General features: G+C 41.5%; 3 protein-coding genes across 19 annotated transcripts in view; 1 reads left to right on the forward strand and 2 right to left on the reverse strand.

Annotated features, from left to right (window-relative positions):
* Positions 1–15,073, forward strand: part of tenm2a (teneurin transmembrane protein 2a) — a 215,081-nt gene that overhangs the window by 148,025 nt on the left and 51,983 nt on the right. For all 16 annotated transcript variants that reach the window (XM_052057305.1, XM_052057300.1, XM_052057313.1 and 13 more), the window contains one exon: positions 6,277–6,508. In XM_052057305.1, coding sequence (XP_051913265.1) covers positions 6,277–6,508 — 232 coding nt within the window. The remainder of the gene's footprint in view (positions 1–6,276; positions 6,509–15,073) is intronic.
* cnot7 (CCR4-NOT transcription complex, subunit 7) overlaps positions 1–15,073 on the reverse strand; it is a 256,938-nt gene that overhangs the window by 147,684 nt on the left and 94,181 nt on the right. The window lies entirely within an intron of this gene.
* The window catches only part of eif4ebp3l (eukaryotic translation initiation factor 4E binding protein 3, like), a 132,266-nt gene that overhangs the window by 43,326 nt on the left and 73,867 nt on the right, over positions 1–15,073 (reverse strand). The gene's annotated exons all lie outside the window — the stretch shown is intronic.

The following is a 15,073-nucleotide window of genomic DNA, read 5'->3' on the forward strand; positions in this document are numbered from 1 at the left end:
GATATATTTAGCAGAGGTCTGATGGGAGGGAAAGGGAAAGTCCTAATGTGATTTTTGGTGGAATACAATCTATTGTTAATGGCGTTAGGCTCTCCTTTGATCCAGTATAAATCTTCATTAGGGAAGGCCAAGGTCCCAGGTTCAAGAAGAACGTGATTAGGAGGCTTTTAAAATGACGTTACATCAGCCTTCTAATTGGTTTACTGTTTGCTGGGGCAACATCAATCATTAGCCCAGTAACCGCGCAGCAAATAAATTCACTCTGCCACCGACACCCTAATGGCAGACTCTGTCAAAGAGGGAAAGTGAGGCTCACAGGCACACTTTCTCAATCTCTTGCTCTTGTTTATATACACCCACACTTTGTGTTCGAGGGGCCTCTTTGAAATCTCGGCTGAGCTTATAATTGTAGAGGCAGCAAACAAGGGCGTCAAACTTATGAAGTTCTTTCGTGAAACTTCCTCTGTGGAAGCAAGAAAAGACTGCATTTTAAAAAAGGGAAAAAGTACAAATTGATTTAGAGTAACCGGAATGGAGTGAAGGTACAGGAGTCAAAGAAACAAGGAATAGGGGCCAATGTAGATGACAAAGGCTATTTCTGAGAGCTGCTCAATACAGTAATTCAAAAAGCGGGCTCACGGCGTCTACAAATGAGTTTAGATCTGCAGCCTGGTACTTCCCTGGCATGTTGAAGAACATGTAAATAGTGGCAATTAAATAAAACACCCCACATGTGACTGCATGTCTGTCTGCATGAATGAGGGCCTGTGTGACCATATGCGCGTTGGATGTGATGGTGTATCGAGAGTGGACGCTGAGAAGGAAATGAGCCTGACCAGGCCAAGCAGAAAGTGACCACTGTGAGATAATCCTGCAGGAAGCTGCATGCTGTTTACATGCATGCATGTCCCTATGTGTGTGCGTGCGTGCGTGCGTTGTGCGAGTGTGTGTGTGTGTGTGTGTGTGTGTGTGTGGGTGTGTGTGTGTGTGTGTGTGTGTGTGTGTGTGTGTGTGTGTGCGTGCGTGCGTGTGTGTGTTTGTGTGTGTTGGCAAAGTAGTCTCCCATTACCAAAGCCAACAGGTGGACAGACATGACTTATTTTTCAGTCAGGCATGACAGTTGAATGGGACGGAAACTTTTGCCCTGGATTGGCTGGAAATTGGGTTTGCAACTGTTAAAATGGGAATAATATCTGGCGCAGAGCACCTGTCTGGGAACATTTCCCCAGAACACCAGGAGAGCTAAGACGACCAAACGGAACATAGAGCAGATCACTCCTGGAAAGAGCTAACGTTAGCGCTGTCTCCAGCCATTCATTATGCATGGAGGGAAAGTTAAGTTATTTTTAGTTCAAATTGACTAACCTTCTGCTGCCAGGGCATTCACCTTAAGTCACCGCTAATGTGATAAATGTTTAATGGCTTTGTTGAAACAAAGCTACACAAACAAAGGAAAACGAAAGACATGTTCGCCTATTGTGCACGAATGTTCTTTTCTAATAGCGCTTATGTAAGGGTGACATTCGTGTAACAGCATGTGTGTATTTATATGCAAATGTGTGAGTGTAGGTGAAATACACACTTGCATTTGTGCTCATAGCTTGTTTTTGGCTGAACGTGATGACTCTTCTCTCGCGGATTATTGCCTCCTAATTAGACAAAGATGACTAGCCAAGGCAGAGGCGGTGTGTGTGTGTGTGTGTGTGCATGTTTCAGTTTGTCATTGCGCATGCTTGTATCATTTCATGCACAGACAAACGTCCAAGAACAAATCAATTCAAGTGTGGGTGGACTTTTTTCAAATTTCAGAAAAGGTTTTGCCGTTGAAAATAAAAATGTCAAGCAATTATAAAACGTTATCATTGGGAAAGGCATTTCAGGAATTACATGTAAGCTTAACAAGTGTATCAATAAATTAATGTTAGGACAAATATAACACTTCATTTGAATGAGAAGTGGATTGGATTGGATTGGATTGGATTGGATAAACTTCATTGTAAAATGTACTGTTTGTGTAACATACAGCACAGATGAAATTTCTTCCCTCTCAACATAAAACAAGAGGAGCCGCTGTGGGTTTCCGCGCCGCTATCAAAAGGCAAAGGTTGAATCCTTGCCGCGTAAATCTTCCACATGCATCACATTATCTCTGCAGCAACCAAACTGAAAAAAAATGTTGATGAATTTACTCAATTTTACTTCAAGTAATCCAATGAAATAAAATCATCTGGATTCAGACACATTTTTTAAGTAGGCCAACAATCCATCCATCTATCGCGTGTTGCGGGCTATCCCAGTTCTCTTCGGGTAGTCGGCGGGCTACAACCTGAACTGGTTGCCAGCCATTCGCCGGGACACTATGTAATATTTTTGAAATGTATCTGGATTCAGATTGTTATACTTAGTGCAAACAATTGGCAAGATAAAATTGAGTAAAATCATTGTTGTCACGCCTCGAACTGTGACCCGTTCCAAAGCAACAGTTCTTATGAATGAGTTATGAGTACAATATGCTTAAATGTTACTTTGTCCAAAGTGTGAGGTTTTGTGTGAGTGAGATTGATGCTAAAAGTCCAGACTGTACAAAGCCCCCCCACCCCCTATGACTTTATATATTATAAAGGTATCCTGTGTGCATGTGTGTTTGTATGAGATGTTTCACCTCAATCTCTCCTCCAGCTTGCCTAAGAAGAATGACAAATAGGCAGGGCGAGATTTGCTAAGACAAAGGAGATGAACTAAGAGCACCTGGGATTATGATGTAAGATATGGAGAGAATGGCTATTGTCTTGCTGAAAAATTGCATGAAAAAAAACAATTAATGTGCCTTTTTTCTTTGTAAAAGGAAAGACTGAAGAAGGATGTGACTCATGTGGTAAAGAGATGAAGTGAAGTGAAAAGGACAGCGGATAGGGTTGGCAATGAGGAGAAGGGGGTGGCAGAGCCTTGCAATGATCCTGCTTAACTGCTGAATGGGCATTTCTGCCGTATACACACACACACACACACACACTCGTCCTCCCCAGCAACTTTTCTCTGTCAACCACAGAAAATGTCAATAAACACTTTGCCTATCCGGGGCAGCGAAACAAACTATCTCAGTTGGTTGCTGCTGCCAGCTGGCAATCCACACACACACACACACACTGAAGACGGTTTTCTTTACAGGGGAGGCGGGTTAGCAGCCTAATGTTTCCTCTGCTGAATGAGTCTCCTTTCAATTGAGTGATATAATGAACTTCGAGGGATTAGCCGGATCCTAACCTTGCGGTTTACAGCAACAGGGATGTGGTGGGACTAAATTGGGTCAGTCAAGAGAGCAGTCAGAGGGCCTCTGAGCTTTTGTCGGGACTGAAAATCCAACAGAGATTGTTGAGAAATATTTCAAAAATGGGTGTTTACCCTTGCAGTGAGGGGGAGAGAAAACAAACATTGATAAGAGAAGAATAAAAGGAGAGCTAGCTGTTCCCTAATTGCTCTGTTTATTCACCATGTCTTCTTTCAAAAGGGCTTCCTGGTAAAGCAACCTATTAGCCTACCTGCAGCTTGTTCTATAGTAATGGACAATTCAAATGAATCAGTCTGCTATCTTTATTTGATCGGACCCATTCACACTTTACTGTGCTTTGTCTGCGCTCTGGTAGATAATCTGTTCTCTTCATTAGTTCTGTAGGAGTGAAGGAAAACAAATGAAAATGATTTTGCATCTGTCTTTTCACTCATATACCAGCTCTCGATAGTTATATGTAGATATTAAGGGGTCCACGAATTTCCTTTAAATTATTCTCCTGCGTGTTTCGAAATTGACATGGACACGTATTTTGCTACCTTCATTAAGTGTCACAAGTGGGATTGGGACTTGAGGGCAAGCTGACCTTCTCTGGCAGACTTGACCACTGGTTGTCAGTCATAAAAGTAACATTGCTCTGTTTCATCTTCAAATCTTGATGTGATTTGAATTTTATTCAAACGTAACCCTTGGGTTCATTCGGGCCAGCATGTGTTTATTAATTAGCCCGTGTCAGTAACACCCAAGAAACATTTATTTTTATGTCTCATTATGAGTTCTGCTACTCATCATGATGAATGAATTTTCATTTGCCCCAAAAAAATTTTGGAGCCAATTGGGTCCGTTTGATCTGCAACAAAACAGGTGGGCTAAAATATTAGCTGTAGCGCTGCCAAACATAATCCCACTCCAGACTAGATGTGCCTCACAATATTTATCCCTCTGTCTGTCTGTACTGCTTGTTTTCAATATGGCTGTGGGTCAAAGGGTGCAAATTCTAGTTGGGGAGCAACCTAGACTGGTTGTTAGTCAGTCGCAGGGCACATGCAGACAAACAATGCGGGAAGAAGCTCGCATGCCAGGCGAAAACTCATGCAAGCACAGGAGAAGATTGGATCCGGAGGCCTCTCAACGATGAAGTAGATGCACTCACCAGTGTTCTGCTGTGCTGATGCAATATTTATGTAAATTGAGATTCCCCCAAATATGCTCAATATTTACAACAGAAAGTTTAATAGAAAACAGCATGTCTTGGTGTATGCACATTTCAATAAGCAAGCTGGTGTGTAAGGCAGCGAATACATTACTCGTATTTTTGTGTTGTGAGGACTTTTGGTCTATCTATGCCTACACATATATTTTGTTGGTCTGAATTTGTCTTTGGCAAAGAGACAAATTTACAAAATTTACTCATAGAAGGGTTTTACCGAGCAAGCTTTATCTCTGTGTGCTTTTAAAATTCACCGACAGCAAGGGAAGCAGTACAACAGCTATTAAACAATCGGACACGCGGAGGACAAGAAACGTCCGCCTACTTTCATTGCAATCTACACCCTCTGCATCGATGATGCAAGAGCTGAACGCAAAATGTCTTGCAGGTTCTCAAGTGTGGGCTTGTTTGCATTAGTGGATGCACAGTACTTGACAGTGCCTGTGTGTCTTTTCTCCCAAGAGCATCCCTGCATGTCGAAACAGATGTTTTCTGTCTCAGTTGTTAGGAATAGGTCAGGCCTCCTCCATCTTCCTGGTGTCTCCTTCTCTTCTTGTCTGCTTTCACGAGGATCTGTTCCTCAGTAGCATTTGGGCGGCACCTGCATCCCAGTGGTAATGGAAGCAAGTCACCTTCCAAGCATCCGGAACTACAAGAAAGCTCACTGCCTTGTATCTAATATGAATGCCCATCCAGGGAGACCTATTCATTTCAGAGGTCGAAGGAGAAAAGCAGCCAATTCTTATCTCCTATTCTGTTGTCTTCTTTCCTCATCAAAGTCAAGAGATGATCAATAATGGGGACCTTATGTAACTGTGTTACACGAGATTTCTCTGATGCCACTTCAAGGTGCAGCTACTGTATGAACTGCGTCTCCTCTTTTCATTTCTATTAGGAAGGTAACATGAAAACAGAGATATTGTAAGGTGTTGCCCAATTAGTTGTGCTCAATGGTGAGAGCGAAACCATGTGTGAGGAAAGTTCAAAGTCAATTGTATTACAATTGATGCAGTAATCCCATCATGTCTATTCCGACTTCATAATAGATGAGAAAGTATTTGCTGCAAAGGGAAGGTATTGTTACTGATTATATTATTTTGCCTATGTGTGAATGTACATCTTGCGCGTGTGTGTGTGTGTGTATGTTTGTGTGTATGTTTGTGTGTATGTGTGGGCGTGCACGAAAAGGAATGCAAATACAAAAAGTGTGCTGCGACTTTATGGAGCTTGCCCTCATTTTACAGTATGCGGTTTATTGATTTCTATGCACAAATACATGTATGCACAAGCTCCTGGATACAACGCACACACAGAACATCAAAGAAAAAGGGGATGTGTGAATGGGTCTTCTTGTCTGGGTCATCTGGGTTTGTTTTTCCAGCTCACTCACTCAACACAGCCCATTAGCTCAGTGCTGGAAGGGCCAGTACTGTATTAGATTCTAGCTGACATGTTTTGTCCGATTCTAAAAACAAGGAGGAGGGAAGGATCATTCTATGCTGAGTGCTATAATGCTGCCCCCCCCCCCACCACCACCCCCAACCCCCAAACACACACATTTTTTGTCTGCTGTGAGGTTAAAGAGCTGCTAAAGCATTGGGGAAATATATAAAATGTGACACCTGTTTTTCCCAACATTGGCTGCTCAACATTAAGCGGGAATGTTTTCTTGCCGAGTTTCACTCCCCTCTATCGTCTATTTTTCATTTTCTCATGTATTTTTATATGTATTTATTTATTTCACGTGCCTTCAATCCTTTGACTTGTCTTCTTCCAGGGGTGGCCAACCACCACACCCAGTCCAAACTTCGGCCTCCGCTGCCCCCTCCACACAACCATCACACTTTGTCACACCAGTCTGCAAACAGCCTAAACAGAAATACCCTGAGAGGTGGCCGCAACCCCATTCACGCCCCAGCCCCAGGAACCGGAGATGGACCTACCACTCCCGAATCTGTGCAGCTTCAAGACAGCTGGGTACTCAACAGCAATGTTCCACTCGAAACCAGGTCAGTGATTTTATTCTTTGCCTCTATTGTTACAGTCAATGTGTCTACCTGATGCTGATTTCCAGAGCCGCTGACAGTAAGTGCAGCCCAGTAATCAATAGTGAGGAATGAAAGTCCAGAGACATGCTGCTAAAGAGCATTGCTGTCAGCACAAGGTGATGTTGTGACAAAGAACTGTTAAGAGAAATTATGAGAGCTGTGGATGAAGTAGTACTGGTCCAGAATGTTTTAGAGCAGCGGTTCTCAAACTTTTGACACCAAGTACCACCTCCAAGTACATAGTAGTTAGCTCTCCAAGTACCACCATCATGACCATTATTGTAGTATAGCGGTGTCATAATTTGTCAAAAAGAAAGTGACCTATTGTTTTTATTCTGTAAGTATTCTTTAAGACGATTGTGCACAGTTTGGCCATTAATGATGTGCTTCCGATAAAGGCAAATTCTTAAATGACAATGATTTTCCATGAGTACAAGTACAAAGTATTCCATGAAATCATGTGACATAAACAATTCTTCCCATTTCAGTACAAAATGTGAAATAGTAATAAAAAATAAAATTACAAAATACAAACCACAGCTTTTTTTACTCTATACATTTCTTATTTTATCTATATTTATTTATTTTCAAGAGATCTACAACTACGTTAAGGTGGGAGGTCCAGGAATTTCCAATTTATTTCTTTTTCACTGCCCAGTCAATTATGGCACAATAAGTAAACAATGTTCACATTAAGAGCAAACAGTGATATTTCCACATGAGCTGCACATAACGTAGGCCCACACACGCACTGAATGATCACATTTTGTTAATGGAGTGGAACATAAGAAAACCTGACCGTCTTGATAAAAGCATTTCCATTTGTTTGTGATTCCCAAAAGCCTTCCACTCCAATGTATCTTCCGCTTCATCTTGAGGAATAATACTTTCAAGCTCAGTGCCATTACTCTGCACTCTGTTGGCATGCTACCTGCACAGAAGAAGGAAATACAAAACCCTTCACTCAGGCCAACAACTGTTCTCTGTGTTCAAGAGCGCGTTTATGGGGCGGAGTCCTCCTGCAGGGCGTTGCACTTCATGAGTCACGTGGTGAGAGTGATGCTGCACATACGCTCACTTGCATTTGCACGTTTTTGAGCATTTACTCCGTAAGCTGTAGTTGTGTTTCTCCTGCTGGGCAGAGGGGCTTCCAGCACTGATGGTTTTGGATGTGCTCCCCAGTGTGCTGGCCCTTTGCAAAATTAATGAGGCCTGGCTATGTTTAATTCAGCTTCACTGATCGCAGCTTTATGCTCACTCTGTACTGATGCATGTGTACATGTGGAAGGCCAGTGGAGCTATGGCTTTCAGCATGAGGCATTTGCACTCACAATAGTTATTTGCAGTCATTATTGCTGTCATACCTGCGAAAGAGCACGAAAATGTCAGGTAGATTTGAAAAATGTAATACACTATGTGGTGGGTTTCAATACAATGGACCCTCGTTTCATGTCCAGCACAAGTCAAGTGCACAGTACGCAGTCCAACTGTACGCATGAGAGGACTTTACCTTCTTTTGGTATTTTACTCGACTGGCGCAGATTGCGCCGTTGTGGGTGGAAACATGGCCGACCTTTTTGCCATCAATGGAAGCGGCTCCCCTCATTCCTTTGAAATTCACCACGGGGAGAGGAGCACAGTCTACATGGCATGAAGCTGTAGGAGATTGGCGCAAAAAAGTACATTTGACTAGGACTGCAAGACGATTTCCACTTGTGGATGATGTTAAATTGGCCACTGTGAAGAGGGCACTTGGAGACTGCCTTCTACCAAAAATTGTGTGTCTGTGTGTGTGACCTCCTCCAAATCTCCCCCATAAGGGGTTGCTTTGAAAAAATATTCTTAAAATGATATGATTAATAATTCCTTCAATAAATTGGTTTTTAGGATTATTCTCTGAATAATGTACCATGACATCCACCACACATTTTCACGGGGCTCAGAATGTTTCGGCCTGTTCCTTGATTAAATCCACCAAAATCGCATTACACTACCTATGCTTCAGTTTATACCTACTTGTAGATGGTCTAAATTGTAATCTACTTTCTGTCACCAACTTGCCAGGTGCATCGGGGACGTGTAGTGCCCCAAGTCCGCCTGAAGCCCAGCGTGGCATAAAAATTTTTTATAAATTTATATTTAAAAAATCATAAGTTGCGTTACTTGTATCTCAAGGCACCACTGTACCATCAAATAAAAGAATTACTTGAGCCCATCTCCCAATGAGCGGCAAATAAACAATTGTTTTCGAAGGCAGAGAATGTTGCGTTCATGACTTTGTCAGGGTTCGTTCAAGGTCGCAAATGACCAAACGGTTGCCAGACATTCAGCAGACTTTCTCTTGTACTTTTCTTGTCACGAGAGAATATTGAACATGTTCAAAGCTTCCTTACGACAAGAAAAACATTTTTAAACAGGACATTTTGCGAACATTTCTACCTTGAAGGATCCCAGACGAACTCTGACGGGAATGAGGATTTTTCTATCCTCGTCAGCATCTGCAAATGTTCGCCCCTCAGTGGGATTGTGGCTTTAGATTTGAGGATCACTGTCACGTATGTTTGTATTGTACTGCATCATACTAGAAGCCAGGACGATCTTATTAAGAGTGAAATATTACAAACATATGTTGTCATGATGCAGTGCACTTTGTCTCACAATAAAAAAACAAAAGGCACTTTTATTGGGTCTCTGAATGGAAATTTTCCCAAATTGGCTTTTGCCAGCAAAGAGACAGAATACAACATTCGAAAAACCTTGGTAACCCATCGTTAGAATTGTGTTTCGATGATTCCTTTCACTGACGTTACTGACTGTTATATTAATGAGACAGAAACAAGCACTGCTGCTGTTCCCTTTGCAGTCCCGATGTTTTGTCGTGTTGTACATTTTGGGAAGGTTAGAGCAAAGGTGTGAAGCTTCCTCAGTGTAGAGCGGTTACCTACACTTTGTAGTCAAAACTAGGACCTCCTATCAGGGCATGGTGATGGCTATTCACTAGCTGAGAACCAAGCCATATACTTTCTACATTGGTGTAACATATCTCATTATAAAAAGGAACTATATAAGGAAGCAATGAAATATGTCCCTTTGTGTGTGTTTATGTGTCTGTGTGCTTGTTGTTTGCATCCCTGAATGCAAACTTTCCTCTCTGGGAATGTATGTAAATCTTGGTCATCCACCCGTTGCAATTGTATGCGTGTGTGTGTCTTTTGGATTGACCCAATAGTGTGACAGCACTGAGAGGATGAAGATTGATCACCTCAGAACACCCCAGGGTCTGGATGACTGGCAGTGGAAGAAAGAGATGAATACACACTGGAGGGGGGCTTGGGGGTGATGTTGCCTAGAAATATAACCTGGGAATATAAAAGAGGCAAGAAAACGTCTAAGTGTAGTTTGTTTGTTTTGTTTTGTTTTTTTGTCGATGTGGAAGAGAAAAATAGATTGGCAGACAAATAAAGAAATGTGGTGAGAGAAGGAGATTTTGGGTCAATGCTCGAATGTGGATTCTTTTACTTTTGTGAGCTAAGACTATAGAGTGTGTGGCATTGTCTATATTAGTGAGGAAGAGTGCAAAACAAAAAACTTATTTATGCAAGTGCACATTCACATTTATGCTGGACTTTTGTGATCAAACAGCAGATTTCCGGTTTGTGCCTCCCTTGGGAATCTGAGATAGGTTTTCATTCTATATTCTATGGGCTTACCACCTGCTCACTCCTCCATGGGCCCCAAATCACGGAAAGAAATACGATCAATGTGATGGCTGCAGCATCTCAATTTATCTGGATGGACTAGCAGAGCTGCAAGGTTACCATCAAATGCATTAAGGTGGCCCAGATTTGGAGATGCTACCTTCAGGAATGACATAGGATGAATAATGGGGAGCAGCTGTGCAAGCCAGAAGGACTTTGATGAAGGATGAAAAATAGGGATTGCGTGAACCTACAAAGAAAAAAAATAAATCAGCATCATCCATTCATTAGGTGCATCCCCCAAAACGTGAGGCCATTTTTAGTTCATCAGAATGATTTGCTAAAAGTAACAAAAATAATGGGAAGGAAAAATAACAGCTGTACGTTGATGCTGGGGTGGATGCCAGTGGGGAAGGTGTTTCAACACTCACGCTTTTCCCTGTGAGAGAGTTTGACACCCACACTATTCCCGCTGTTATCTCTCAAGCACCTTGCAACAGACGCTCACAGCTCTGCCCCTATGTGTCCGCACCAAGCAAGTTGTCTCTCCCCTTCCTTCGCTTGTTCCATGAAACATGACCCAGAATTTATTTTCATGACTTTACAACGAGTGGCACCCTATGCCAACATTGTCAATTATCTTGCTACTATCCGAGTTGAAAATAACACGGTTTCAAGCTCTGCCCGTTGGGCATTGGTGTTATATTGTAGCAATTAAAATATAAATAACAGGTTTCTCGAACACCATATGAGGTAACTTTGATGCATCATGAATCAAATGAACCGCTATTGTTCTTCATCCATCTGTTCTTCTGCTTTGTACCAATTCCCATAATTGTGGTTGGAAACAATTCTCGGGGCAATATCCTTGGGCCTTTTGTTTAACGCTCAAATCTGCCTTCATCCAGTGTTGACTTCCCATTAGTTATCTTCTGATGATGATCATTCCCTGAGTAGAGTACAGAAAAACCACATGTTGGAGAACTGAAGAAATGGAGGCGCATGTGTATGTTTGCTAAAATGTCTCCGCTCAAGGGAAATGCTCGCTTTGACTTCCTGCTAATTACCCAGCACGCTCTCTGTACTCTGGTTAATTGCCCAGGTCCTCATTTCTCTCAATGGGATTGCAAAGCAGTGAGAAAATACACCATTCGCTCTTCTAATCTTCAGCCCCTTGTCCATCCTCCATAATTCTTTTTTTTTCCATGCAAATTCAAATTAAGTGTTTTCAGGCACATACTGTACACAAAAGAAAACCCACGTCGTTTGTGATTGTTTGTGCATGTACATGTATGTTCGTGTCTGCCTGCTACTTGTGTGTACGAGAGTATTGCATGCGTTAGATGAAAGTTTTGCGCTCGTTACTTGCTGCTTCAGCCATGCGAGAGGAAAAGTGTGTAGCTGAGGGGTCTCTGTCAGCACTCTCTAATTACGTGTGACGTTTCCATGCTGGACCACTGAGGACAATTCCACAGCGCTCTCTCTCACACACACACACGCACGCACACACACGCACACACACGCACACGCACGCACACATACACACACACACACACACACACACACACACACACACACACACACACACACACACACACACTCACACATATATACAAATAGCTAGGCTTAATGATACAGAGCTGTGATTGCCAGCTGCCTTCTATGATAGAAACCCTCCGTGGTCCTCTCCAACATAAATCAATGTCAATTACCTCCCCAGAGTGCATTCGACACTTTCCATCCCTGGTAAGGCTTGTAGACATATTTTCATCTCACGCCAAGCTTACAGCGGCCCCTCTCGCATGCAGTAATGCTAAAAATTTTTTTTAAAAAGATTAAAATGCATGCAGATCATGTACTGTGCATTGTCTCACGTGGAATGCAAGTCATTTGTTGCACATATCAGTTGCATTGTGTCTCATCCTTGCCAGCAGTATCACGGGAGGTGAAAATGAGTTGTAGCGAAGGCACATGCTGGTTGACCTTGATGCGCGTGTGCATGTACACACAGGAGCTTTTACATTTTGGGTTTTTGTAAGCTTATGGAAGCATATTAATATTGATGGCTTTGTCACTGAGAGGCAGTTATTTTTAGAGAATAACCACATGTTTCTTTGTGCGCGCATTCCTTCAGCTTCTATCTGAGGCGTTTTTCTCTCCTGTGGTCTCCAGTCTGTTTTCCCTTGTCACGAAACTCAAATGACAGGTAAAAAGGCTACTGTTGAAGTGGGGGGGGGGGGGGGGGGAATCCAGCAGGATGCCAATCCAGCAATCAGTGGCATGCGATGATGAGAATGAGAGGGTGAGAGACAGTTGAGGCTGAATGAATAATTGATTGCGAGCGAAATGCTGTTCCCACATAATATCGTCATGCTCTGAGTATCTCACCTGTTTTCACTGACTGTTCTTAGATGAGTAGACATGCTGATATGAAACAGCAGTTATTAAAGACATCAAAAGGATACAGGGTGTCTAAGTAGTGGAGCTAAGCATATTTTAAATAGCGGTCATCAAATCCAGTAACAGTGGTGGATTACAACTGATCCTTTTTGCCAAAGAGGGAGGAAAAGTGAACATTGGCACATATTTTGAATGCACACGTTAGCATTTTAGCCAAGAAGCAGATCACAATATAGTATTCCTTAAAAAAAATAAAATAAAAAAGCGCTTTGAATATCAGCAATATGGTTCATAAAACACGCTACAAAATTCCTTAAATGCAGCATACATAGCAGATAGGCTTTGTCAGAACTAGGGGGCATATAAGACAGCGATTAGAATGCCCAGTATCTTGTTACTGTTGAGCGGAATCCTCATTTGGTCAAAATGACAAATTTGCAGGAAATCTCCCAAAAATACCAGCTTGCATGAGTTCCATAACATTGCTTTGTTCATGTTGTATTATACCTCGTAATGCGGTCATATACCAATGCACAACTAACACAACTCCATGCCAGAAATGCATTCAATCAGTAATTTAATACAGTATGCTGAAAAAAATGTGAGTTTGGATTGTGAGTTTATTACCCTGGCATTGATTAAAATGGAGCCTGGAGCAGCCATGCACATCAGAAGTGTTAAAAGCACACATTGTAAAAAGCCTTTTATTACAAAGTAGAGCACAAAAATACAGGTTTGTCCTACGTCATCTTAGCAAACGCATTCTTTAAGGTCTTCACCATTTTATATTGGTTAATACTGCATACAAATAACAAAGTGGTGACGGGCCATCAGTATTGATTTGTGCAAAAAATATTTGACCATATTTGGATACATGAGGTTTTCACCGGACAGCAACGATATGCTAAAATTTGATTCACTGAAAATTAGTTTGCACTCAGTGAATGTGAGAGTGTGTGCTCGTCTTTCGCTATGTGTATCCCATTACAGTCTGGAGACAGGTTCAGAGTGTCGTGTGACTTTTGCCCACAGCCAGGTAGGCTTCCAGCTCCCTGCGAGCCTGAATAGGGTATGCGCTATAAAAATAATAATGATTATGAAATGATAGAATATAAAATGTGTCTAAAACTTTGTTTCATAATGAAACAAACAGTGCATTTTATGATAGAATATAAAAATGTGTCTAAAGCTTTGTTTCATAATTGAACAATGAGTGCATGTGAGAACAGAGCTGAGATATTAACAAGGACAGCTGCCTTTGATGTCCTTGATTTTTTTTACAACTAACACTATTAATAAAAATGTTCAATTTTCAAAAATCACTTTTTTCCGTCTTTTGTGAGCCTTACCTAAATGTAATGAAATAAGGAGCAAAAAAAAAAACCGAAGAGGGAAGGAAAGATGCTATACTTGGCAAGAATCATAAGTGATACATTTGAAATATTTCTCTTGACTTTTATACAGCAGGTCTCTGTGTGAGCCAGGAAATAATCACCTGTAGATGACTACGCAGAATTGTTTATTCTTGTATGAGCACTGGTGTGGGGCTGCTTACTCTACTTGACAAGAAGGTGCACTGAATGAAGGTGTATAATGCTGTATTAGCGTGTAACGATTGGCGCTACCTAGCCTCCCTGGGGGTTAGCTGTCGTATGCTTGTCACTTGCTATCAAAAGGTTGACTAGTGTGTGTGTGTTTAGGGTGTGGGTGTGGGTGTATTTTACATTACATTTGAGGTTAAATTCATTTAACATTTGCTTGGAAGATGGAACAAATGATTTCAACTAAAATTGAAAGTCAAATAAATGATCATTTGACCAGGATTATTGAATTGATAGTGGTAATAATTGAAGGTGCTATGATAAATGAAATACATTGACCTGTGTCAGTTGTGGTGATGGCTATGCAGAAGATGATTAACTGCCAGTCCTTCACATCACGGTGATGCACAGCTCTCATTGCACTGTACTTTCCATTCTCTCTTTTTTTAGGTTGTTGGCAAGCCATTTTGTACCGTAAAGACAAGGTTAAGATGTCTGAACTCATTTTTTTCATCACAATTGATTCCATTTCCAGTTCTCTAGTTGTAATTAACCTTTTCTACATTGTCATATACACACAAAGAAAAGCACACTACACTTTGTTCAAGGTTTGGAGATCAAAAAAATGTTATGTCCAATGCAGTAATACCAGTGCAGAGTGTCAAACTCAGTTCTCAGGTTCCCCAGACTTATGACATATAAAGCACACAGACAAATGGAAAGGGTCTATAGATCAATTTCATTTGTGAAACTATTTTCCGGTGTACATTTCTCCACTATATAATCAGTTCTGTCGTTTTCACAAGTGTTTTTTTGTGTTGTACACAAATACAAGTGTGACCGTGTGCAGCTATGAAAGTCAGGAGTAGTGAAGCTTCTTTGATGCA

Source organism: Hippocampus zosterae, chromosome 1 (assembly GCF_025434085.1).
Source record: "Hippocampus zosterae strain Florida chromosome 1, ASM2543408v3, whole genome shotgun sequence".
NCBI classification, from domain to species: Eukaryota; Metazoa; Chordata; class Actinopteri; order Syngnathiformes; family Syngnathidae; genus Hippocampus; species Hippocampus zosterae.